The following is a 27,719-nucleotide window of genomic DNA, read 5'->3' as shown; positions in this document are numbered from 1 at the left end:
TGGTATCATGTGAGATGGGGGGGGGGCACCACAGGGAGATTGGGGAGAGGGGATGTGTGTTGGGAGGGGAAATTTTGGGAGCGGCAGGGAGTAAGAATTGTTCTAGGAAGGGAAATTTGGGGAGGTGTGCTGGGAGAAGAGGATTTGTCCTAGGAGGGACATTTTTAAGGGGATTTGTGCTAGTAGAGATGATTGGGGGGCATTTGTGCTAAGAGGGATTTTTTTTTTAATTGGGGGGGGGGTATGTGCTGAGGGGGAAATTTGAGGGGTAGAGGATTTGTGCTAGGAGGGGGATTTTTTTTTTTGGGGGGGGGGGGGATTTAGGGGAGGGGATATGGAGAGAGAGGATTTGAGCTAGTGGGGATAAGGGGCAAAGATGTGTGTTGGAAGGGGGGATTTCAGTGGGGTGGTGAAATTTGTTTATTTATTTCAGGTACTTATATAGCGCTGTCAATTTACACAGCGCTTTACACATATATATTGTAGATTGACGTCAGTCCCTAACCCTCAAGGGGTGTACAATCTAAGGTCCCTAACTCACATTCATACATACATATATTAGGTCCAATTTAGACAGGATCCAATTAACCTACCAGCATGTCTTTGGAGTGTGGGAGGAAACCGGAGCACCCAGAGGAAACCCACACAAGCGCAGGAAGAACATGCAAACTCCACGCAGGAGGTGCCATGGTCTGGAATCGAACCCATGACCCATTTACTGCAAGGTAGATGTGCTAACCAATAAGCCACTGTGCCGCCCCAGTTTAGAGGTAATAATGAAAATTAGTGCTTGATTTCTTTTTTTTTTTTTTAGGGGGGGAGGGGTAGGGGATTTTTGCTGACACATAATGCTCATACATCTGGGGGGGTACAATTTGCCATGTTTGCCCTGGGCTCTAGATGACCTTGTCCCAGCACTGTATGTAATATGTAATTCATGTGCGTATTTAGCAGTTTACCTGGAGTGTGGCCTATTTCTACGTTCAAGCCATGTAGGCTGGCTCAATGTTCTTATTAAAAGGTATGACATGTACTTTGTACAAAACCCCACAACTTACCTAGGTGTTATTGTAAGGCTTAATAATGTCTTCTATACTTTTATATAAATTTTTTTTCAGGGGCCTCATACACACTTTTTCTTTGTACAACTGCTGTTTTGGGTGTCAGCAAAACTCCCCAGCATGTCATCCTATGTTTCCATGCACATGTAGGCTTTTATCAGCATTTTTTGGCAGGGGCATTTTCATGCTGGAAAAAAACCCTAGAACCACTGCGTTTTGAAGAGGAGTTTTTCAGCTGTGAAAATGCTATAACACTAAAAAATGCTGCAAAACACTGAAAGATGCAGCTATCTGACATTTATGAGCATTTTTGAGCCTCAAGATTTTTTGGTAATATAGTTTTGCTAAACAAACACTAAAAATGCAAAAGCTAATAAAACACTGAACAACGCTAATGCAATAACGCGATAGAACCCGTGTTTTTAACGCAACATTCTACAGCTAATGCTACTGCCATTTTTATAACGTCCAGTGTGCATGAGGCCTAAAAGTTTTTGAGACTGTAGGATGTACAAAAATAAAAGTACGAAGGTAACAAACACACAACACACAGTATCATAGTTTCCCAAAAGTATCAAGACATACAGTACAAAATTATACAGCACAGAGCATTCGTATGGCACAACAACCAATATTTATCAGGATCCAAAGAACTTGTACAAAACCTTAGTCACCAACAGGAGAGATAGCGATATACAAATGTTTCGCTCCTATAGTGCAAGGAACACAAGGTGATGTGCTTAGACTAGACCAGTGGTCGGCAAGCCGCGGCTCGCGAGCCACATGTGGCTCTTTACACATTTTAATGCGGCTCTTCTGTGTGCCGGGCGCTCGCTCCCCTCCCCTCCCTCCTCTCCCTCCTCTCGGGCGGCCGCTCCCCTCCCCTCCCTCCTCTCGGGTGGCCGAGGACTCTGCAGCTAGCCCAGCAATGATTGGCCAGTCTCGCTGCCTCTCACATCCTGATAGCTAGTGATTGGCTGTCAGGATGTGTGTAGGCGGGGCAGCGTGACGAACGTGAGGGGAGCTAGGCTCCTCTCACAGTCCGCCCTGAAGACCGGAACGGCGCGGGGAGCACGGCGAGAGGAACGCGCGGAGCAAAGGTAAGTGAATTGACACAGGAAGGACTTGACTTACTACTTGCTACTTACTTACTACTACTATATGAGGGATGAATTAATATGGGGGATGAATTACTATGGGGGATGAATTACTATATGGGGGATGAATTACTATGGGGGATGCATTACTATATGGGGGATGCATTACTATATGGGGGATGCATTACTATATGGGGGATGCATTACTATATGGGGGATGCATTACTATATGGGGGATGTATTACTATGGGGGATGAATTACTATATGGGGGATGAATTACTATATGGGGGATGAATTACTATGGGGGATGAATTACTATATGGGGAATGAATTACTATATGGGGGAGGAATTACTATATGGGGGATGAATTACTATATGGGGGATGAATTACTATGGGGGATGAATTACTATATGGGGGATGAATTACTATGGGGGATGAATTACTATATGGGGGATATATTACTATATGGGGGATGAATTACTATGGGGGATGAATTACTATATGGGGGATGAATTAATATGGGGGATGAATTACTATAGGGGGGATGAATTACTATATGGGGGATGAATTACTATAAAAACTTATTGAAACTAAAAACAGTGTACCATCCTATGTATTTTCAGTTTTAAAAATGTGGCTCTCAAAATAAATTTCAATCGTGGTTTTGGCGAGATTTGGCTCAGTTGAAAAAAAAGGTTGCCCACCACTGGACTAGACCATTTGCTGTCACTGTCCTGTGTACTGAACTGCTGAACTTGCATGACAGCAATGTGAAATCTTCAGAATATAGCTGTCACCTTGCATCCTTCAGCTTTAATTTCCTGTCTGGGCTATCCTGTTTTTGTGTAGTGTTAGTAGGAAATTTGAGATGTGAATTGTTGTACAAGAACACAGGATCTTGAATTATTTGTTTGAAACAAGAACTCAAGTTTCACTTGTAATTACGTTATTTGATAATAGGTTTTCATGATCTGCATTTACTTATTGAACAAAAGTTTGAGGTTATTTCTGGAGTACAATATATGTAAAGATGATTGAAGATTGTCGTTTTTTTGATTTTTTTTTTTTTTTTTTTTTTTTTAATTTGTATTTACAGAAGTTAAACTGACATTTAGGCATTCTGTGTATAAAATCATGCAATGATGCTGACATTGGCAACTCCAGTGTAAATACCCAAAAAACTAAAATACCTCTAGCAGTTTCTTCCCCCTGCTGATGCAGATGTCCCTTAGAATTAGCCATCAAACCAGCTAAAACTGATGTTCATGCAAACACGAATATGAAAAATTCTCTGTACATTCAATGACTTGGCTAATGTTGTTAGAAAGTACTTCAATATTTTTGTTTGCTTTGAATTCAATTTTGGAGTAAATGTAATTTTCTGAACGAAAACTACAATCATTGTTAGAAATTCGTTCAAGAAAAATTGTTCGTCTTGCTTCTTCAAATTTTCTTGCACTGCAGTTGAAAAAGTACATTGATTGGATGCAAATAACAATCACAAATATGAACAATTTTTCTTAAAATGAAACATTTTGAAAGAAATTCCACTAGTGTATGGCCAGTTTAACTCTAGAAGAAGCAAAGGCAAAAAGAAGGGGACAGTTTATGAAAACTACAAAGGTACATCCAATATAGAAAATTATGTAAATCACAGGCTCTCCCATTGCAATCTACCTAAAATAAAAACATGCATATGGGCTAGGTGTCTATCAGCACATATAACTTCTGGCTGCAATCTATCATGAAGCCTGTACAGTATATTAATGTGCAGACTTTTACCTCCACCTACAGCGTTTGCATATACTGTATATATAATGCATGTACATGCAGGGTTTTCCTTGCACAAGGCAACATGATGCTGTCAGGATTAGACAGTTCCCTTCAGACAAAGTAGAAGGGAGGGGGTGGCTGTCTTTGAGGGAAATGGTAGATATCAGCTGAGAAAATCCATACTGGCTAATAAACCTTTCCCCGAGTAGGCTCAGCTAAGAAGTGTCAACAGGGTCTCCCTCATCTGAGCATAAATAGCCAGGTTGGGTGAACATTTTTAATTTCTGTAGCTACCTTTACCCTGTTCTATGATACCCCAACTGATAGACTGCATTACCAAACAACTTTTCTCAATGTTTACACAGGCAAATGTTGCCATAATCAAAAGGGTGTGTCGTATTAAAGGACATGCTCCTTCACGTGAATAAAGTCCGATGAGAATATCGGACAAATGAGCGTACATTTTTTTTTTTTTTTGCATGCTAGTCTCCTATCGAAAATGAAGAGTTTACTAAAGTTAAAAAAATTCTTGTATGACAATAAAAATTCGGAAGTGAGGTAATTTTGTGTTTTCATCCAAAACCAAAATCGTACAATCTGGTATTGTACAAGAAAAAGTTTTGTGCTTGTCCCTTTAAATAATTTCGGACTAGCGATCAGATATCATACGGTCAATTTGAAAACGGTATTTTTTTGTACGATGTACTAGGCTTAAGAAAATGCAGTAGGCTGTAGCAGTGTTTCTCAACCTTTTTCTAGTCAAGGCACCCTTAAAAATTCTGCACAGTCTTGATGCTAAAATGTAAAAAAAACTAAACCTAAAGGTCTTACAGATCAAAACCCAATCTACACGTTTACAAAGCACCTTGGTTCTGACTACTATTCCAGTTTCTATCTTCTCCCTCAGTTTCTCTCCCTCACTCTGCTAATATGACTCTAGTGCTGATGGAGAGGTTCACGGGTGGGGTGAACAAGGATGCTGTGCAGGTACCCAATATCCTCCTTATCAACCAGTTGTTAGGAGACCAGTGACTGGCCTGCGCAATGCCTAAGGTTGTAATGCAGAATGGAAACCTACAGGTTTGATCTGCCCGCTGGCTTGTACACAATTTTTGAGCAATTTGTTGCAATTTTTATGCATTTTGCCATGGCAACCCTGAAGAACCCAGAAGGTACCCAGGGGTTCCGCAGCACCCTGGTTGAAAGACTGAGTTATAGGAAAGAGCATTCTATATCAGTCATTCAGAAATCTGCTTACATTAGTCTTCCTGCTAGATGATTATGGCATAGCTTTATTTATTTGGTTATCCCCAAATTAATGTATCTGTTAAATTTTAAATTTTTGTTTTTGTATTCTCCGGACCACACTGGGATAAAGTGAGCTACACAAAGTGTAAATGAGTGCAACACAGGCCTAACATCAGATGCCAAAAAGAAAAACTTGCCTATAAAATCTAGCCCTGTTCATCATGAGTTGTCAATGGTTTCTTTGTTTTGTCAACCAAGGAAAAGTGAAAAGTATTTGCAGTTACAGGGACTATTTTAAGATAGTTTCTTTCATTCCAGCAATTTTAGCCTTGTGAATATATTGCTTCATTCAGTATGTGACCTTTTGCTTATGGTTGCTTATGTTGTAACCATTGTAACATTACAAGATTTTACTGCTAGGATGAAATGCCATAATATGCTCATGTAATATAACTTTTGTGCAATATACTCAAGGCCGTTCAGAAAAGACTATGCACACAACATCATATGAACATTAAATGGTGTGAATGTGTATGCAAGGTGGAGCCAAGAAAATAAATGTCCAAGGTACGGACTTCTAAAAGATAAGTAGGTATCTTCGGATTTGTAGGAGGTATGAAAAATCAAGGATTTATTATGATAATATAAAATTTTCTTGGGGTACAGTTTAACTTTTCTGTGCTATTTAATTGTCTTTTCACAGCTGTTAATTTTATTCCTTTAGGTCGGCCTTTCTCAATCAGGGTTCCGTGGAACCTAAGAGTTCCTCCAGAGGTTGCTAGGGGTTCCTTTAAGCAAATAGCCATTTTTGTTTCTCAGAATATTTAGGAATAACACTAATGATCTTTTTAGATTTCTGTGAGAAAATGGAGGCGGGGGGGAATTCCAACTGACCACAAATACTAGGAGCATTCTTCCCACAGACCATCAATGTAATGGGGCCATTCTCTATGACTAAAGGGGAAAGGGGCCCTTCTCTCATTGACCATTAGTATAAGGGGGCCCTTCTCTCAATGACCAGCAATGTAAGGGAGACCTTCTCCACTGACCACCTTTCTACAGGGGTCCTTCTAACTAACCAACAATGTGAGGGTACCCTTCATTGTCCATCAATGTTAGGGGACACTTCACTGACCACTAATGTAAAGGGACATGTTTCCACTGGTGAAAAAATATAAGGGGGGATTTTTCCACTGACCTCCAGAGAAACAATACAACTTTCACTGTTTGCATTTCCATTCTGGACATATACTGTTTGTTTCATTTCATTGTAACTGCGGAAAATAATTGTATTTATGTAGAGTGGTTGTCAAGTATACCACATTCATTATTATTTTACTTATTCTGATATGTCAGCTCACTGTTCACACTAACGTACCTGAGCTGTATATATAGTAATTATTAGCAGTGGTTCCCTGGTACCTGAAAATTCTTTCAATGGTTCCTCCATGTTAGAATGATTACTTTAAGTAGTACCAACAAATACAGGAGCACTTTACAGATCACTTGCTTCCATTTACACCAAGACTCCACTCTAATATCCCTACCACAGCCTTACTGAAATATACAGATTCACCTCATTATGCTGGCTGAATACAGATTTGGTTTTAGATGTAATTTGTCAGGTAGCAAAATTAGCTAGCTAGCGTTTATTTAACCACTTGCCCTCTGCCCTATAGCAGACGTACTGCTACAGGGCGGCACGGCTGCACAAAATTACATATATATGTGATTTACATTTCCGGGTAGGGAGTGCATGCGTCTAGGGATGTCAAGCACCGGTCCTGGCCGGTGATCATCGAGCAAAGCTGACATGGGACAGACCTGTGTGTAAACAACGCAGGTCTCTCTCCTGTCAGCATGAACATGCTGCTTTGCATCTCTCTGCACAGCAGTGAGATAAAAAAACAGCATGTCTCCAAAGTAAAACACAACACAGTGCACATAATAAAACACACACAGCACACAGTTAACCCTTTGCCCCAGACCTTAACCCCTTCCTGCATAGTGTCATTAGTACAGTGTCAATGCTTTATATTAGCACTGATCACAGTATCAGTGTCATTGGGGATGTCAGTGGCGGTTAGTCAGTTCCCACCTAGTGTCAGAATGCCCACCGCAGTCCCACAGGCCCATTTTAAGACAGTTTAAAATTGTCAGTCTTTTTTTTGTTTATAGGATAAAAAATGCAGAGGTGAAAAAATGCCACTGAAAGAAAGCTGTGGGGGAAAAAATGACATAAATTTCATTTATGTGCAGCGTTGCATGACTGCGCAATTGTCAGATAAAGTAAAGCAGCGCCGTATCGCAAAAAATGGCCTGGTCAGGGAGGGGGGTAAATCCTCTGAAGTGAACTTCCCCCCTCTTCACACATTCTCTTCACAAATCCGGCTTTTTTTTTAATTTGCTTTTTTTGAAAAAGAGAGTGGCCCCGATTGTTGTGTGGTTCGTCTAGACAAATGACGTGCATTGTGCTCGCTAGGCCTCCTGGGATATACACATCACATATTTCAGGAGGCCTTTAGTCATTCATTCAGAAGGAATGGGGGCAGACCTAGCAGCATTTCATCGTGAGGCCCCGACGGCTGAGCTCGGAAGAGCCGGCGGGTCTCTCAGTGATATTACAAGTAAGATGGTGGCATGGAAAAGAGCGGTGTGTCGCTGACAGGAGGTTGTCAGCAGGACAACGGTGGATCTGGTGGCTGGGTGAGTATCCAAACTCTGCCTAGAACAACAAGAGGTAAGCAGGGGCAGAAAAAAAGAAAATGGGGGGGGGGGGGGGTACACTGAAGGTCCTCTTTAAGATCAAATTATATCCCATCATATGTTATCTTTTACAGTAGACCCTCGACCTACACAGCTTTTTCTTCAATTATCTTGCATTAACAGATCAAATCTCAAACAAAATCTGTGTGTGGTCAGATTTAGTACCAATTTTCAAGGGAAGCCAGTAAATGTATGTTTTGCATATTTGAGAACATTTGTAAACTCAGTCAATTAATCATCTTTACCATTTTCAAAATAAAAATGTTTTATACTTTACATTTATTATGTTTGTTCACAAATACTGAGTACAGAATATCCATAGTCACAGTTTTACTCCAGAGTTGTATGGTGGCTATAGTAAAAAGTCAGTAAATTAATTTAAAATCTTATTTATGAAGCAAATGAGTCAAATATCTGCAGGATATCTGCATTACTTAACTATGTGCTGTCAACAAAGGGAATTCATTAATGCGCAACTGTCATTACCACATTAACAGCAGCCACATAAATTAAATGTTTGATAATTACACATGACATTTACCTCTGATAACCCTGTCACCTTTTTTAGACTGCTGTGAATTAATGTAGAAAAGATTTAGTGCTGTTGGGAAGATCCCAAGAACCAGGAAGCTACTCATATACGCTCACTGGCCACTTTATTAGGTACAACCGTTCTATTGCGTGGTAGCACAAATTGCTCAAGCAATGCATTTAGGCATGTAGACATGAGACATGGGGAAAAAAAGGGGATTTAATTGACATAGAATGTGGCATGGCTGTTGGTGCCAGACAGGCTAGTCTGAGCATTTCAAAAACTGCTGATCTGGGATCTTCACGCTCAACCATCTCTAGGGTTTACAGAGAATGGTCCGAAAAAGAGAAAATATCCAATGAGTGGCAGTTTTTGTTTTTTTGTTTTTTTTCAGCAATTTTTTTCAGCCCATTCCACTCACTTGATCCTGTAGCTCCAGCTCCCCTCTGCAGGGGATAGGTGGTAGCACAAATACTGGCTGGGCTATAGGATCCTACGGGTTACATCAGCTCTCCAGGAATTTTCAGTCCATTTTTAAGAATAGTTCTGGTTAGTCAAGAATTCACTTGAATGTAATCCTTTTTTTAATGAAATTGTTTCTTACTGTGTTTTTTCTACCTCCTTATAACATCCTCCATGACTTCCTGAACCTCTCATTTTTAACCTTTGAGAAGTGCACATTAGTTGAGGTCATCTGCACTTCTCTATGTTCATTACACATTCCAGGAGGGAGCTGGAAAGGAGGGCTGCATTCCTACATACAGTGGGACCATGGAGAATGAACGTAGCCACCCTCTTAACAGGAAGTTGGTTCACGAAAAGAAAAGGAATTTAAATATTTGGAGGGAGCCGAGAGCAATAGAATGTACTATTTTAAAATGAAAAATACATACTTAAAGCAATAGTAGAGATTAGCGAGCAAACTAAAGAAATGGGCCCCCTCTACAGGTTTTAGCTATAATGAGCTAGTATGCACTGCATACTAGCACATCATTACAGATTTATGGACAAACTGAGCCCTCAAGTGCTGCGCTCTGGTCGACCTCCTGGTGCTTCCATGTTCACCCAGTCTTCCATCTGGGTTTTGTATCTTCAGCTGCTTGAATGGTCAGGCTGGGGTGATGTCACTTCAACGCATCCACATGGGAGTCACATCTCCATGGCACAGAGTGGGTCGTAAATGCTGTGCATGCACGGCTCAGATCACATTACTCGTTGTCAGGCAGGAGGGCATTTATGACAGAAGAGACCTTTAGGGTCTCTTCTGTTATAAAAACCCTGCCTGTCCGCATTTTTTCTAATTTATAACTTTACTCCCACGTTAAATTGATTTTTTTCGAGTTTAGTGTCACTTTAAGGGCTTTTTTTGTTTTTTCTGTGAACCTGGATAGGTATTCACAAATGGCTGATGGGCTGTATGTTAATTTTCGGTGATTATATACTTGCATAAATCAGAAAAGATTTTACAGATCTGAAAACCTTATCAAAATGCATATTCACAGAAACATTTTATTTAATCAGGAATGCTTTAATATATGCGTCTCCCAGTTACAACTTGGTTCCCCAACGTGTTTTACTGCTTGTGTGGAATATAATTTGTGTGAAATTCTCCAGAACACACCCTACATTATGTATTGCAGTGATAAACAAGGGAGGTCCGAGACAAAAACAAGACTGACATAAGCTGGTAAAAATAAAATGTAACTATGACTTGCCAGTGAGTTCAGTTTAAACTTCCGCAGAACTACTTTAATTCTGAAAATAATTGCTGCCACTTTTATGTCTTCAGCTGTTATTTCCAATTATCTTAAACCAACACAGATGATCCCTGTCCCAAATTCCCTTGACAGTCCACAATTTCCGAGATTGATCCCTGAATGTTTTTTAAATATGTTTTTAAAATTGGCATGGATACACATGCAGTCACTATTTTTAAGTATTTAAAGCAGAACACCTGGTGAAAAAAATGCAGGTTTTCCACTCTTGTAATTCTTATACCCCTGCTGCACCACATAGGTAGATAAAGGACTCCTATTGCTCTGTCACCTACTTACCTGTTCAATGGACAGTGAATCACAAATGCAATTATGCTAAATTATTGAAGAGATAACCTAAAGCTTGATATGAAAAAACAGCTGCTACCTGCCGGGTGGTGCAACATGGCAGGACTGTACAAATAGTAAGGCTGGCTGAACAGAATCACAGACCTTTTTAGTGGGTAAATCAGTTCACATATGTGTATTTCAACTGCGTTTTGCCTCTTTTGTCTAGACAGCCACTCAAATGTAATTTTAAATATAAAACATTATCTTAAGGCCCCATGTACACAGGATGTGTAGCCCCAGTGCATGAGGCTTCAGCGTTTAGCTGTTGCTGGTGCACCTTCCAGCCCATTGCTGGCAGCCTGTCAAACTGAATGAGAATTTACTTGGCCGAAAACCGAAACCGAAATGTGCAGTTTTTAAAAATTAATATATATTTTTTGGAAAAAAATGCACTTTGATTAAAAAAAACAATATATACCCCAATTGTTTTGTAAAATATGTAAGAGGATGTTACGGCGAGTAAATTTCACGCTTTAAAATTGTGCTCGCTTGTGGAATGGCATGAAGCTGCGGTACTTAAAAATCTCCATGGGTGATGCTTTAAAAATGTCTAAAGGTTAGCAGTGTAAAGTTACAGAAGAGGTCTAGTGCGAGAATTATTGCTCTTGCTCCGACGTACGTCGTAATACCTCACATGTGTGGTTTGAATACCATTTACATATGTGGGCATGACCTACGTATGCGTTCACCACTATGTGTGAGCACTGGAGGACGGGGGCACTTTTTTTTTTTTTTTTTTATTTGTATTTAATGTTTTTTGCACTGTTCCTTTTAAAAAAAAAAAATGTAATCACTTTTATTCTTATCACAAGAAATGCATGCATTCCCTGTGATAGAAATAATTAGTGACAGGTCCTCTTTATGGAGAGATATGGGGTCAATAAGACCCCATATCTCTCCTCTGCAATGTAAAGCATTAGATCAAAAAAAAGTAAGATCTAGTGCTTTAAAAAAAAAATGGCCAGAACTAGAAGTGACATTTCTCTGGTCCTCCAAGGGCATAGAGATGTGTGGCGGCCATCTATCCTTAACTCCTCTCTATGCCCAGTACCAGGATCGATGGTTTCTTAGGTAAGACTGAACTACCGAGCGACGGCCGGCGGGCAGGGGGCGGCAGCGGTGAGGGGTGAGCAGCTTTGAGGGGCACCTGTATCGGTGCTTTTTTCATTTCAGCCGAAAGGGGTGTTTTCAGCCGAAAAGTTTCGTCCACCAGAATTTTGCGGTATCCCTAGAGTTTAGGGCTATTTGTGTTCCGGGTATTTTTCTGTGAGCACAGACCGCTTGTGCTGCAAAGCTTGCTTTCCCTGTACTGCAGAGCTTAGATGGAAGATGGAGCTGCTTCTCCATATCCCATCTAAGCTCTGCAGTACAGGGACTTCAAATTCCTGATGCCAGGTTAAATTGAGGAATGTACACTACTTGTATTTAAAAATTACATTACATGATATATTAATGAATGCAGAGCTGCAATAATGTGTGTCTTCTATTTCTGACTGGAATTCAGATTTAATTTCTTAGTAGTTGTGTTATATCTTCATAGTTTGCATAATACCACACAATACAACGATGCCTGGCCTTCGGGGGAGCACAGTGGCTAAGCAGTTGGGACTAGTAGCATTAGGGTCATTGGTTTAAATCCCAACCATGGCACTACCTTCACGGAGTTTGCATGTTCTCCGTGAGCCTGTATGAGTTTCCTCCCACACTCCAAAGACATGCTGGTAGGTTCATTGGCTTCATTCTAAATTGGCCCTAGTACTTGTATGTATGAATGTAAGTTAGGAACCTTAGTCTGTAAGCTTCTTGAGGGCAGGAACTGATGTGAATGTATAATATATGTAGTGCAATGTGTAAACTGATGGTGCTATATAAGTACATCTAATAAATTAACCAAGCTTGAGTAGCCTATGTTCTTCTTTTAATCAATAGTGATTACTTTTCCTTAAAATCCTTGGTGATATACAGTCATGGCCGAAATTGTTGGCACCCTTGATATTTTTCCTGAAAATCAAGTATTTCACACAAAAAAGGTATTGCATTAACACATGTTTTGCTATACACATGTTTATTCCCTTTGTATGTATTGGAACAAATATAAAACAGAGGCAGAAAAGCAAATATGACATAATGTCACACAAAACCCCAAAAATGGGCTGGACAAAAGTATTGGCACCCTTAACTTAATATTTGGTTGCACACCCTTTGGAAAACATAACTGAAATCAGTCGCTTCCTATAACCATCAATAAGCTTCTGACACCTCTCACCCGGAATTTTGGACCACTCTTCCTTTGCAAACAGCTCCAGGTCTCTCTTATTGGAAGGACACCTTTTCCCAACAGCAATTTTAAGATCTCTCCACAGGTGTTCAATGGGATTTAGATCTGGGCTCATTGCTGGCCACTTCAGAACTCTCCAGCGCTTCTTTGCCATCCATTTCTGAGTGCTTTTTGACGTATGTTTGGGGTCATTGTCCTGCTGGAAGACCCAGGATCTTGGACGCAAACCCAGCTTTCTGACACTGGGCCCTACAGTGCGACCCAAAATCCTTTGGTAATCCTCAGATTTCATGATGCCTTGCACACAGTCAAGGCACCCAGTGCCAGAGGCAGCAAAACAACCCCAAAACATCATTGAACCTCCACCATATTTTACCGTAGGTACTGTGTTTTGTTCTTTGTAGGCCTCATTCCGTTTTCGGTAAACAGTAGAATGATGTGCTTTACCGAAAAGCTCTATCTTGGTCTCATCTGTCCACAAGACGTTTTCCCAGAAGGCTTTTGGCTTACTCAAGTACATTTTGGCAAACTGTAGTCTTGCTTTTTTATGTCTCTGTGTCAGCAGTGGGGTCCTCCTGGGTCTCCTGCCATAGCGTTTCATTTCATTTAAATGTCGACGGATAGTTCGCGCTGACACTGATGCTCCCTGAGCCTGCAGGACAGCTTGAATGTCTTTGGAACATGTTTGGGGCTGCTTATCCACCATCCGGACTATTCTGCGTTGCAATCTTTCATCAATTTTCCTCATCCGTCCACGACCAGGGAGATTAGCTACAGTGCCATGGGTTGCAAACTTCTTGATAATGTTGCGCACTGTGGACAAAGGCAAATCTAGTTCTCTGGAGATGGACTTGTAACCTTGAGATTGTTGATATTTTGCCACAATTTTGGTTCTCAGGTCCTCAGACAGTTCTCGTCTCCTCTTTCTGTTGTCCATGCTTAGTGTGGCACAGACAGACACACAATGCAAAGGTTAAGTGAACGTCTCTCCTTTTTATCTGCTTTCAGGTGTGATTTCTATATTGCCCACACCTGTTACTTGCCCCAGGTGAGTTTACAGGAGCATCACATGCTTGTAACATTCTTATTTATCCGCAGTTGTGAAAGGGTGCCAATACTTTTGTCCAGCCCATTTTTGGAGGTTTGTGTGACATTATGTCGAATTTGCTTTCTTTCCTCCCTTTTTTTGTTTTGTCCCAATACACACAAAGGGAATAAACATGTGTATAGCAAAACATGTGTTAATGCAATACGTTTCGTGAGAAATACATGATTTCCTGGAGAAATATCAAGGGTGCCAACAATTTCGGCCATGACTGTAAGTACTATTTCAGCTGTTTATTACTGGAGCATCTTAATAGGAAATCAAGTATATCAATTGCCTAATTTTATGTAATGACTTCTTATTGCAGGTGAAAGTTACGTCTGTGCCTCAAATGAGTCTTACCGTAAAGTAGACTACAACAGAAACATTAATCCAAACTGGTCTGTGAATGTAAGGACTGGATCCGCTCGCTCTCTGTCACAGTTAACTGCACTGAAGAATGAGATGAAGGAGAGTAAGGATTTTATCAAACCCAAACTAGTGACGGTCATCCGGAGTGGAGTAAAACCACGCAAAGCTGTTCGCATTCTCCTAAATAAGAAGACAGCGCACTCCTTTGAGCAAGTTCTAACAGACATTACAGATGCTATAAAGCTGGATTCAGGAGTTGTCAAGAGACTCTGCACACTAGATGGAAAGCAGGTAAACATTATAAATCTTTATGCAGGTATATTCCTAACAATGCATTATGGGTAATTGGAATTTACATAGGATCTGTTTGGTGGAATGTGTACATTTTTTTTATATTGGGTCTTTTTAAGGTTTTTAGTTGTTTGCCTAAATTCTAATACCTCGCCCAGAGAAGTATACATCTTGTTTCTGCAAGGCTCCCACTCCATGATTTTTAAAGGTTTAACATTTTTCCTGAGACTTTAAGCCAAACTCTAGCGAAAGCATTATTTTTTGTTTTGGATAGAATTGGGAAAGGTTTCAACCTCTGTCAGGTTTCACTGTTGTCTTTAAGACATCTGGGGAAATTTTACACCATTTACTGACCCTGTGACACTTGGTAAACCAGTAAGGAGACTATGTGTTATTGGGTCAGGAAGACTCCTACAGGAATACAATGTTGACAGACGTTCTAACTCTTCTCTCTCTATTTAAAGAGTGCATTTATTGTTGTCTCTGTCCCACATGAAGAGATTTCCTCTTCTTGTCCTTGTGGTAAGCAAGGGGAAATATCTCCAACAGGCTGCATTCACACTTGTGTTTATTTTTTTTTTATGAGGGAATTGACTAGTCTTTCTATTGTAAGGCTATTATTAACCCCTGTTTCCCGGGGAGCCTGGTAGAATAGCCTAAATCTTGCAATGCACAGGTATGCAACACCATTGGCACTGCTCAAGCGTCAGTTGAAGCCTGAGCACTGCAATATGTAGGCTACATTGTCGTCAGGCACTTGGGGAAAATGCTGGGAATGCCTGAAATACAGGGAGAAGTTAATGGAAGGACAGTGGGGATTTCATATGGATGAAACTAGTGAGCCCCCCAAGCCAAAGGAACAAAATACAATATATTTTAAATTTCCTGGCCATAGAATTATTTCTTTTCAGTCCATGCATTACTTACTCCTGACCCCTGCTTTCCTTGCACTACTTCTGAACTTTTCTCTCCATAAATGATTTACTCCTGATTTCTGCTCTCCATGCATTACTTACTCCTTACCTGAACTTTGCTCTTTCCCTGCATTATTTACCTCTGGCCTCTGCTCTTCATACCCAACATCTGCAATCTGTGTGTTACTTACTCCTGGCCTTTGCACTCTGTGCATTTTGTTACCTAGTTCAGACACCTGAACTCTGTGCATTACTTACTTTTAACCCCCTGCATTCTGTGTGCTACCGACTCCTGACCCTTGCCCCAGTACACATACCCATCATTTTTCTGTTCTTGGTGCCCAGGGCATTTTGTCTTTCTGCTTTAAATGTCTTGCCTCTTGTTCCAAAGGTCTGTAACTAATTGTTTCAGGGCATGTTAAACATGGGGACTACAGGTGGATGGGCAGAGGTTTGTGAGTGTTTTTTTTCTTTAATGGTCATAGGCAGTAGGGTATCCGCAGATTTCAATTTCAGAATCTGCTGACCTTATTCTATCCCTATATACTGTACGTACCAGGGGCGGACTGACCATTCGGGCTCTCGGGCCCTGGGTCAGTAGGGGGCCCCATGAGATGCCCCTGGTACCTTTTTATAGACGCTCAAATTTATTGACGATAATCTAGGCAGACAACCATGGAGGAAGCTGACTGGGAGCCCAGGATAAGGGAAGAGACCAGAGAGGAGGAGCTAATGATGAGTGAGTAATCCTCAGTCCTTGCCATACCCGGAACTGTACATGGGTCAGTCCGGGTACACACACAGCACATGCTGGGAATCCCGGTGGAAACCCAGTCATGTCCCCCTTTCCATCTCCTCAAGCTGTGCTGTCTGCCCCCAGCAAGGATGGCAGAGCCGGCTGTGTGCTCGGACAGGATGTGCAGGAAGCAGCTGAGAGGCAAGCAGCTGGGGGCTGAAAGTGAGAAGGGGGAGATATATATATATATATATATATATATATATATATATATATATATATATATATATATATATATATATATATATATATGCATTGTATATCTACCAAACTCCAAAGCAAAACATGCCAATGTTCTATGTATGCATCATAAGCAGAGAAATATATTAAAACTCAGTTAAAATCATATATCTACATGTGGTCAAGGCGAAAGCAGTAGCATGCTATTTGCCATTGTTACATAATTGTACCAGCAACATTTATGCAGTTCTTCTGTTTGGCAGCTTGTATGTGTACTCTTAGCTCGCTTCTGGTCAAAAGGCTTTTTTTTTTACATAATAAGACTTTCTAAAATATATTAACAAATGGTTATGGGTCTCACGTAGTATTGGTATCGTCCAACATTGCTGCATTTCCACATTTATGGTGGCTTTAAATGTATTCAAATCATGCCATTTAACCCAAATATTTAACAGTAGTCGAAGTAGTAAATGTGCCAGATTCATTGAAAATGGAAAACATTTTTGTTACCCTTTCTTTGATATCACAATGGCAGGCTTTCTCTGTGAATGCAGTATATCTTCCAAAATATAATGGGTTTTATTTGCATTTTCATGTTAGCTAACCGATGTTGCTAGGAGACCCTATTAAAAGGTCTTTAGTTTATTTCAGTCTGATGTTTTCTGCTAATTGCATAGCTAAATAACCAAAGGCCAGAACTACTGATGTTCTCATTGTATTCTAATGGCAATAAATAAAAGAAGCCTAATAAATAGAGGAGTGTGCTGGTATATATAATCCGACAATAGCAAAATCATTTAGATTGTGTAGTCAGTGACAATGGAAAATGCATTTAAAGAAATGTTTACATATAAGAACTAGTCTGTTAGCTCCTGGGCTGTGAATCACTGAGTTATTTTTATATTCCGTATGTTTGTAGGATATGCATGTGTTTTTTTTCTTCTGAATATATTCTACACCTCAGTGCTTCCATTGCTGTCTGCTTTTAACTTATCGGCCGATTCACACTTGCCCACATGCTAACCAGGAGCAGTTTTGTGTGCAGGCAGGTGTCTGATGTGTGGTGCTGAGATTAAAAATTTCTGAAAATTTTGAAGCCATGAGAAGAAAAACATCTTACATAAAGTCCTATAAATCTTTTTATTGAGGTCTTCATGCTATATAGTTTGAATACCATGCCCAGAAATATATATTATTTAGCATTAAAAAATAACATATTTCACACTCCTTTTTTTTACAATTCTCCTGGTAAAAAACAAAAACAAAAATCAGCTTTGGAAATAAAACCGAAAACAAATTTTTTTTTTTTTTTCCATTTTTTTTTTTTTTTTTTTTTTTTTTTTAGACTTTCCCATCTATAGTCAAGGGGCAGTGTGATGTGTGTTTTATCATATCACACTGCTCCTTTTTATTCCTTTCCACAAACTTTTTTGAAGTATACAAAGTGACTTTTCATTAATGGAGCCACACAACAGCGATGCACTTGCTGTTCTGTGAGATGACGTGTCATCCAGTGAGGTGCAATGTCTGCATATTATTGAACCTCATTGAACCCCACCTGCAGGCTGCATTGTAATGAGAAAGGGACACAATCGTGTTCTTTTTGCTCCCACCTCACCGACAACAACCTCCTTGATCCCCTACAATCTGGCTTCCGTCCCCTACACTCCACCGAAACCAACCTACTCAAACTCACCAACGACCTACTAACCGCCAAAGCCAAAGGCCACTACTCAGTGCTATTACTCCTTGACCTCTCTGCGGCTTTTGACACAGTCGACCACCCCCTCCTCCTCAAAAAACTATACTCTTTTGACCTCAGAGACTCCGCTCTCTCCTGGCTCTCTTCCTATCTATCACAACGCTCCTTCAGCGTCACCTATAACGCTGCCACCTCCCCCTCACTCCCCCTCTCTGTTGGAGTCCCCCAAGGTTCTGTCCTCGGGCCCCTTCACTTCTCCATCTACACCTCCTCCCTTGGTCAACTGATACACTCCCACAGCTTCAACTACCACCTCTATGCTGACGACACTCAAATCTATCTCTCCGCCCCTCGCCTCACCCCTTCAGTCACCGCCCAAATCACTAGCCTTCTGAACGACATATCAGACTGGATGTCACTACACTACCTCAAACTAAACCTTGCTAAAACCGAGCTCCTAGTTTTCCCCCCAGCCCGCCCCCCCCCGACCTCTCCATCATGACCAACAACGCCACCATCAGCCCCACCCTGCAAGCCAGAGTACTAGGTGTCATTTTAGACTCCAATCTGTCTTTCCAGCCCAAGATCCGATCTCTGACAAATTCATGCAGACTCCACCTCCGCAATATCTCCAAAATACGCACGTTCCTAACCCCGGAAACTACAAAGCAACTCATTCACTCCCTTATCTTATCACTTCTTGGCTACTGCAACTCCCTCCTCGCCGGCCTACCCCAACACAGGCTATCCCCGCTCCAGTCTATCCTGAATTCTGTGGCCAGACTCATCCACCTCCCCCCTCTGCCAATTCCTCCACTGGCTTCCGATTGCCCAACGCATAAAATTCAAAATATTGACACTGATGTACAAAGCTGTCCATAACACTGCCCCAAACTACATCACCGACCTGATATCCATCTACCACCCAAAACGCACTCTCCGCTCCTCACAAGACCTCCTACTCTCCAGTTCCCTGGTCTCCTCCCATGCCCGTCTCCAGGACTTCTCCAGGGCCTCCCCCAACCTCTGGAACTCACTAGCCCAATCTGTCAGACTGTCACCTTCCCTCCTCACCTTTAGGCACACCCTGAAAACCCATCTCTTCAGAGAAGCTTACCCAGCCCTCACCTAATTGCTGATCTCCTCCGCTCTTCCCACCACTCCATCCCCCACAGCTATTTCCTCCTGTACCACTCTCCCCTCCCTCCTATATTGTAAGCTCCAAGGAACAGGGCCATCGAACCCCTCGTGTATCTCATTGTATTGTTACTGTACTGTCTCATGTACTGTCTCCCATTATAATGTACAGTGCTGAGCAAACTTTTGGCACTATATAAATACTGTATTATAATAATATTTGCTCTAGCAGTGACTGACACTCGTCTAGTGGGAAAAAGATAGTTGCCGCACAAGTAAGAATAGGCCCTAAAGTGGAACTGTATTTAAAAAGTGAAGATATGCTATTTAATATGGGATATATAGATATTATAAATGTGCCTTGCGCCACCTGCACACTGGAATTAAATTACAGATGTCCAGATGCGTTTAGGAGCATCCTGTGTCTACACAAGACAGAAATGGTCCTGAGACCGTTTCGCCTGATTTTACAAAGCTTAACCTGTGTAAGCTCACCTAAACACAGCTAAACTGAGGAGCAACTGAAGTGCTTTGGGAAGCATAAAAGTTTTGTCTTGAATTCCTCCTGAAAAATAGCAGTTCCCTTCCTGGTATATGAGGGTGCCTAGGCACTCCTGTGCCCCATAGCTGTATATTTACAGTGTAAAATCATTGACAGTGCTACCTCTGACTGCTAGTCTCATATTTGGATTGAGATTTGGTGATATCATCAATGTGCTGCACACTGTTCTCCTTGCTTGGAGGCTCTGACATGAAGGTGCCAAGTCCTGCCTCTAACAAAATGGATACATCGTGCAGAAAAAGGTATGGTAAGTCAATAATGGGGAAAGATCAGCTGCAGGCAACCTACGTTCAAAACTGGTGACTGGTCAATTGCCGTCTCTCTGCCTTTTGTTGAACACAGCTTCCAAAGTTCAGTTTGTCTTTAATTTTAAAACCTCTTCTGGCAGTATTCAGCTAAATGGTCACAATTTTTGTGGTTATTTGGGTTTGAAAGGCACATGAGGGATGTGTGACATTGGTGGCCAGACATGGCAATAACACTTAGGTCTAAAGCTTTCACCCTGGCTGATGCAACCTCATCACAACAGACATCTCTGAGAACATTACTTAGGTGAAGGTTGTGCTCTTTGGTGCTACTTTTGGAGGAGAGATAAAAGGCGGTAATGACTGCCTGAAGTGGCTGCCTGATCTTTTTTTTTTTTTCAATGAGAAGACAAAAAAGTTGAGCCTTTTCTGTTGGCCAGGTGAGCCAAAAAACCCAATACTCTGGATGCTAGTATTTTCAAGGATGATCGGATATTTACCCACCTGCCATTCATGGGGAATCATTTTCCAATTTATGGCTACACCAAATGCTATGTATTTGTCAGCAGGCATATCAATATGTGTTGTCAGGAGCGTGGAAATTTTAAAAAAAAACTACTTGTCCAAGGGACTAAATTCAGGTCCCAATGTACATGTCCTGATAAAACAGAACAATTTGGCCACAACCATATTTAAATAAGGTTTTAACATTGTGCAATTTATCTCTACTCACCTTCCTGCCCGTCTCCAGCACTGCACCCAGGAACTAGCAGGGAGGGGAGAGAACTTGAAGTGTGACTGGGTGGTCATCAAGAAAAAGGAGTGTCGGGCTCTCTTAACGCTCAGCAGAAGCGCAACTGCTGAGCAAGTAAATGAGGCACCAGCCACAATGAGAAAAAAAAAATTATTCTTTCAGGTTACCCTTGCACACAGAAGCACTTGGGTGATCAGTACAAGTGCATGCTGAGCAGCCAAATCAAGCTCCGGTGTCTGTCCGTGAGGCTCCATTCATGCCTGGGCTTTGGGATCATGGTGATTCTGCCTACAATCTCAAATGTTCTACAATCACAAAATGCAGGTTCAGGCGCCATCATTTTCGACTGCACCTAAAATGCGATGTGATTCACGCGATCAGGGGCGGACTGACAACTCATGGGGCCCCCGGGCAATAGGGGATCATGGGGCCCCTGTGTCCTTGCCCACACTCAAAAAAGCCTATAAAAAAGGTACCAGGGGCATTTCATGGGGCCCCCTACTGACCCTGGGCCCTCGGGCAGTGCTCGAATTGGTCAGTCCGCCCCTGCACGCGATGCAGTTTGCCTCGATTGCCACACAATACATCGTGGCAAAACTGCACAGTGTTTTAGATTCCACTGAAAATAATGGCACCTGAACCTGCATTTTGCGATTTTGGTGTGCTTTGCAATTGTGGGCAGTATGGAGACTTAGTCCTGGTTCACACTGATGCAAATCTGATGCAGATCAGATGCAATCTGAAAGGCAAAGATTCAGCATGGCATGGCATCTGAAAATACATTGTTTTCTGTGAAGGACGTTCACATCTATGCAATGCGCATTTGATCCAGTTAAAAAAATAGGGTCCTGTTTGCTTTAAACTCACACAGCATAGAGAATAATGGCATTCTGAGATACCTGTTCACATAGGATGCAACTCATAGCTGGTTTTGCATAGAAGTGGCTGGAAAGCAGTAGTGCATAGAAGTGGCTAGAAGACAAATTTGAATCGCACCTCAACCGCTGAACAACTACCCATTGCACTGAAAACTGACATGATTTGCACTGCATAAAGTAAACCCCGCTGCTTGCCCACAGCAGGGCCAAATGTAAAAAAAACATATACCTGGCGCCAGGAACTGCATGTCCCGGGTGTCGGGCGATATACTGTAATAACAACCACAGATGTGTAAATCATATCTTCAACAAGACAAACTATATACTTCTATCCAAATGGGAAAAAATGCTCGAGGTGGGGCTCAGACTCATAAACTTGTTTATTATTGCTGGTGGACAAAGTTGCATGTTTCTATTAATGACAGGTCTTCACATTTGTGGCTGGTACAGTATAAGAATAACTCAGACATTGTAGAATTGGGTTCAGGCTAAACCGGTACCATTTTCTTTATTCTTCCCAATATATTCAGTGGGATCTACGCGGATGCACATCTTAATCTTCCTATTTAGCTAGATTAGTCAATATAGTCTGTTCTCAAAGAGCACTCAATGTTTTCCTGCTCAGTTTGAATGAACATAGATTGTAAAATGCAGCTTCAGTTTTTACCATTCTACCAGCTGAGTGGCTTATTATTTAGCATTCCTGCCTTGCAGCACTGGGGTCCTCAGTTTGAATTCCAACCCAGAAACAGCCTTCATGAAGTTTTTTTTGCATGTTCTTCCCATGCTTGGGTGGGTTTTCGCCAGGTACTCTAGTTTCCTCCCACACTGAGTGCCAGTTCACACTATAGAAACACATCCGAGATGCGTTTTTGCATGTGCATTTTTGTCATGTTCAGGTGCATTTTTGATGCATTCCGGTGCATTTTTTTAATGCTTTCTGGTTCATTGTTTCCCTCTTCTTCAATTTAAATAGGGACATGCGCATTCCAGTGCATTTTGGTGTGTTCCAGTGCTTTTTTTATGCATTGTACTGCGTTCTAGTACAGTTCTGCACAGGAAAAATGCAGCCTATTCTACTTTTTTTTTCTGCAGCCGGAACGCACTGGAACTGCAAGCACTGATGTGAACTATGACATTGAAAACCATATAACCTACTTTCTGTGCATTTTGGATGCAGAAAAAAGCAACTGAAACGCATGTAGTGTGAACTGGCCCTCAGACATGTTGTTCGGTTAATTGGTTCATGTCCAAATTGACCTTAGCAAATGTATGTATGCAAGCCTTAGATTGTAAACTCCATACATAGAGCGTGGCATAAATTGTCAGAATATTATAAAAATACCTGTAATATTAATAGGTCATATACTGTATATGACTGAACAAAAAATATTCATAAGATAAAATATCTAAAATAAAACAAATTTATTGAAGAATTTCATGTGCAAAGGTTGTTACTTATTGAATCTTGTAATATACAAACAGAAGACCCCTCCAAGCTGTTCTGAAACATGCCTCGGCATTGAGCAGATTGTGTCAAAATGTAATCCGTGAAACAAGGTTAGCTGTGGGAGATCAGGAACAAGCATGTTGAAATGTAACGAGTTGAAGTCATGGCAGATGGAAACACCGCAGTAACATCTTTTATGGAAATTGTCCAAGTATTCTAAAGCAAAGATATGTTGGCAAAGCTATTCAAAGAAACAACCTTATAAAATTTGAACTGCCTACTTCTCAAAATGCTGGGCTTTGATTTTGTTGTATAGAATATAATCACAGAATGTAGGGTTGCTATTTCAGTTTTTTTCTTTTTTTTTTTTTTTTTTCTGTCTCATCTACTTTCAATAACACTAGTGTATGTTCTATGATACTCCCAACAGTGAAATTCACAGTTAGTATTTATCACCTATTTTTGTGATGATTAAAATGTGAATAAAAGGCAGCTTAATTGGGTCTGTCATCTAAAAGTTTGAGAAATGTCATTTGGTTCTGCATATTCCAGGACAGAAGCTCCCATATTCCGTTCTCAGAGGTTCATTTTTGCTTCTATAGAAATAGACAGCTATAATGACAATTTTCTGGCAGTATACAGGATACGTGCCTTCTGTGTCTCTTCAACTAATGGGTATCATCCTCAGGGCTGTGGATAGGGTGGTACCACCAGTCTTCCTGTAAGGGGCCCAGGCAGCAGGGTAAATTGGTTGCGGGCAGGGAGGGTGATTGGCACGGTGAGGAGGGGGGGCAACTTTTGGAACCGGTCCACTGTACGGTTTCTGCAGCAGCTGAAAGCTGACTTCTTCTCTTCTCCCTCCCACTGCACAGAGCCATACAGGGGAATGGTTCCATTAATTGCCCCCCCCCCCGCCGCACCCATCACCCTCCCTGTGCACCATGCATTTCTCTCTACTGCCCAGGCCCCCCTGTGTGCTCCCACCTCTTCAGTGCTTCCAGCTTCCCTGCTCTTTCCACCGACAGCTGCAAGCACTCAGAATGGAGTGGGGGAAGGGTCCAGTAAATATGTAACATTTACCAGCCCCTTCCTTTCCTGAATAAACACAATGAGTGATCGGTACCAAGTTTTTATTCATGCCTGATGCATAGCAAACTGTGTTTTTTTGTTTATTTCTGGGGGGGGGGGGGGCTGAGGTTGGCTGTATAAGGGCCCATTGTTACTGTCTATTTTTGGGTTGATATGTGAATATAAATATATATATATATATATATATAGTGTATGTACCAGCCAGTAGGTTTGTTGTGCCAGGCTGGTGTCATGGGAGGGAGGACTCAACATTTTTTAATCTGCGAAAGTGTCAATCACATAACAATGCAGAATCAGCACTGTGGAAACATTAATTCAGATACCAGTCCACAGGTTTGGTGTGTCTGGCTGGTAGCTTGTAGTTGCAGCAAATTCACACTGAAACACAGACCTTTTTAATGCCAATTCTGTACCTGCTCAGATCAGCACTGTGGACAGCACAAGAGGGATTTATTATTCATTTAACAGAAAACCCTGGGAAGTGCTGTTATTGACTTAAAAAGGACATCTCCAGGGCTTCAATTTTTTTTTACCTTTCCATTACTACCTAACAAGTCACTGAACTGGAACAAGCAGTTAGCTAGTGAAATCGTAATCCTTTGTCTTGATTCACTAGATAATAAAGTATCTTTTAAAAACACTCCTACTAATATTCAGTATTCATTTCAGAAAAAATGAAAACTTTGCATTTAGTTTGCTACAACCACAAAATGAACGTTGGCTTGTACAATTCTTAATGTTTCATGTAAAACTAGATGTAAAATCAATTTTAAAAAATAACCAGACAACCTGAATAAACCCATATTATCCTTTAAAGACCCTGCAATGCACTAAATACATTTATTTTTGTGCACTGAAAACATATGGGGGGAGATTTATTAAAGCTGGTTCACTCAGAACCTCGTGCAGTTGTGCATGGTAGCCAATCAGCTTCTAACCTCAGCTTGTTCAATTAAGCTTTAGCAATAAAACCTGAAAGCTGATTGATTACAGAAGTGCACGGGATTCTGAGTGAACCAGCTGTAGTAAATAAACCCCATGGTGTCTATCCTGTCCACTTGTCTTCTGTTAAAATACTCAATCCCCCATCTTCCCTTATCCACAGTTCCACAGCAAAAAGGAGAATTTGCCATAGTCCATGATCAGAAGAGGACTTTTTTTTGTAAACTTTTGGTCATGGCCATTTGGGTGATTTCTGTTATCATTATGATTTAAAAGGGAACCAAACAACTATGTGATAATAAATGGCTTCATATGATCACTATCCTTGACTGCGTCCCATCCCTCCTATAGCAGAAGTACTGCTACAGGGTGGCACGGGTGCACAAAATCACGCCTCTGGCTGCCAATCACCGAGTCCTGGCCAGTGATTACTCGCTGGCTCCCAGTGATTGCCGAGCATCTCCAACGAGGGGGATACCTGTTTGTAAACAAAACAGTTCTCTCCCCTGTCAGCTCCTGCACACTGCTTTGCATGGCTGTGCATAGCACAGCCATGCAAAGCAGTGTGCTTACAGTGAAGCACACGTACATAGCCACACAGTGTAAAACAGTACACAGCAAACAGTTAACCCTTTGATCACCCCACATGTTAATCCAGGAGGAGCCCAGTGCCATTAGTAAAGTGTCAGTGTTTTTATTAGCTCTGATCACTGCACTGGTGTCACTGGGGATGTCAGTGACACCAAGTCAGTTCCAAACCAGCATCAGAATGCCCATTGCAGTCCCACTATAAGTCGCTGATCGCTGCCATTACTAAAAAAAAAGCCCAGTATATATACTGTTTTTTGTAAATGCTGTAAATTTCATGCAAACCAATTAATTTACACATATTGGGATTTTTTTTTTAGCAAAGACATGTAGCAGAATACATTTTTGCCTAAATTTATGACAAAATTTGATTTTGTTTATTTTTTTACTGGACATGTTTAATAGCAAAATGTCAAAAATATTGTTATTTTCAGATTCTTTTAAATAGGCCCATTTTCTTAACAGTCCAAGTTGTAGTGAATAGATTTAGGGTCCATTTGCATATGCTCCAGTCAGCAGGTGATCCGTAAGGTGCTGAATTGGAGCAGAATGAGATGGATGTCAGTTTAGTGGCAACTTGCAGTTTCGACTTTTGTCTGCACATAGACCTGCACAGACCTTCCGATCAGGTGTGCCTTACAAAAGTCTGCGTGAAAGGGGCCTTGAACTGTCCACATAGAATGGCAGGAAATGTGAGCTGGCCATAGTGGAAAGGTTTTAAATCTCTCCTGGACTTTTACAATTTTTTTTCTTTCTTTCACAATCCTTTGGGGTCTATTTATAAATGTTTTCACACAAAATTTACACAACTTTCAGGATTTGCACATTTCTCTGGCTACAAGCTGTGTGAATCTTATGTGAAACATCTATAAATAGACACCTATTAATCTTGGTTGGTTATCACTATAGAGGTATGGAATGACTTATCCAAAATGCTTGTGTCCTGGGTTTCACCAGATAAGGCTCCTTCCATAATCTGGAGAATAGGAACAAATTAAGTGTGCTTTGTTTGTCTGATGAATACATTTTTGACCTGTGCAGCACACCAGTCATCTCCAAACTAGGGCCTGGGGGCGGAATGTGGCCATTTGCTTGTCTTCATTCAGCCCTTGGGGCACTATTTTATTCACTGACACCAACAATGGGGCATAATTTCTGTCGCTGACTCCAGCAGTTGGTCGGTATTTCTTCCACTGACACCATTGAAAGGGCACTATCCCTCCTACTGACACCAACAATGGGGCATAACTCCTTCCAGTGATACCAACGATGGGCCAATATTTCTCCCACTGACACCAACAATGAGGCACTATTCCTCCCACTGACACCAAAGAAAGGGCACAATTCCTCGCCAACAATGGGGAACTATTCTTCCCACTGACACAAATGGGCCATAATTTCTGTCGCTGACTCCAGCAGTTGGTTGGTATTTCTTCCACTGGCACCATTGAAAGAGCACAATCCCTCCCACTGACACCAACAATGGGGCATAACTCCTTCCAGTGATACCAATGATGGGCTAATATTTCTCCCACTGACACCAACAATGAGGCACTATTCCTCAACAATGGGGCATAACTCCTTCCAGTGATACCAACAATGGGCCAATATTTCTCCCACTGAAACCAACAATGAGGCACTATTCCTCCCACTGACACCAAAGAAAGGGCACAATTCCTCGCCAACAATGGGGATATTCCTCCCACTAACACAAACGATGGGGGAGAATTACTTCCATTGATACCAATGATGGGGCACTAGTCCTCCCACTGACAAAGATAGGGCATTGTTTATACCCACTGTATGTAAGGACATTTTCTATTTCCCACTGACCCTAGTCCAGCCCTCTTAAATTCTCAAGGACAGTAAACT

General features: G+C 41.3%; 1 protein-coding gene across 2 annotated transcripts in view; it reads left to right on the top strand.

Moving 5' to 3' along the window:
• Positions 1 to 27,719, top strand: part of DCLK2 (doublecortin like kinase 2) — a 148,916-nt gene that overhangs the window by 20,855 nt on the left and 100,342 nt on the right. For both annotated transcript variants that reach the window (XM_089670470.1, XM_089670469.1), the window contains exon 2: positions 14,276 to 14,610. In XM_089670470.1, the coding sequence (XP_089526596.1) occupies positions 14,276 to 14,610 (335 nt within the window). The remainder of the gene's footprint in view (positions 1 to 14,275; positions 14,611 to 27,719) is intronic.

This window comes from Staurois parvus, unplaced genomic scaffold (genome assembly GCF_062004578.1).
Source record: "Staurois parvus isolate SC_StPar_1 unplaced genomic scaffold, SC_StPar_1.0 ptg000090l, whole genome shotgun sequence".
Lineage (NCBI taxonomy): Eukaryota > Metazoa > Chordata > Amphibia > Anura > Ranidae > Staurois > Staurois parvus.
This window is presented reverse-complemented; position numbering and strand designations above follow the sequence as displayed.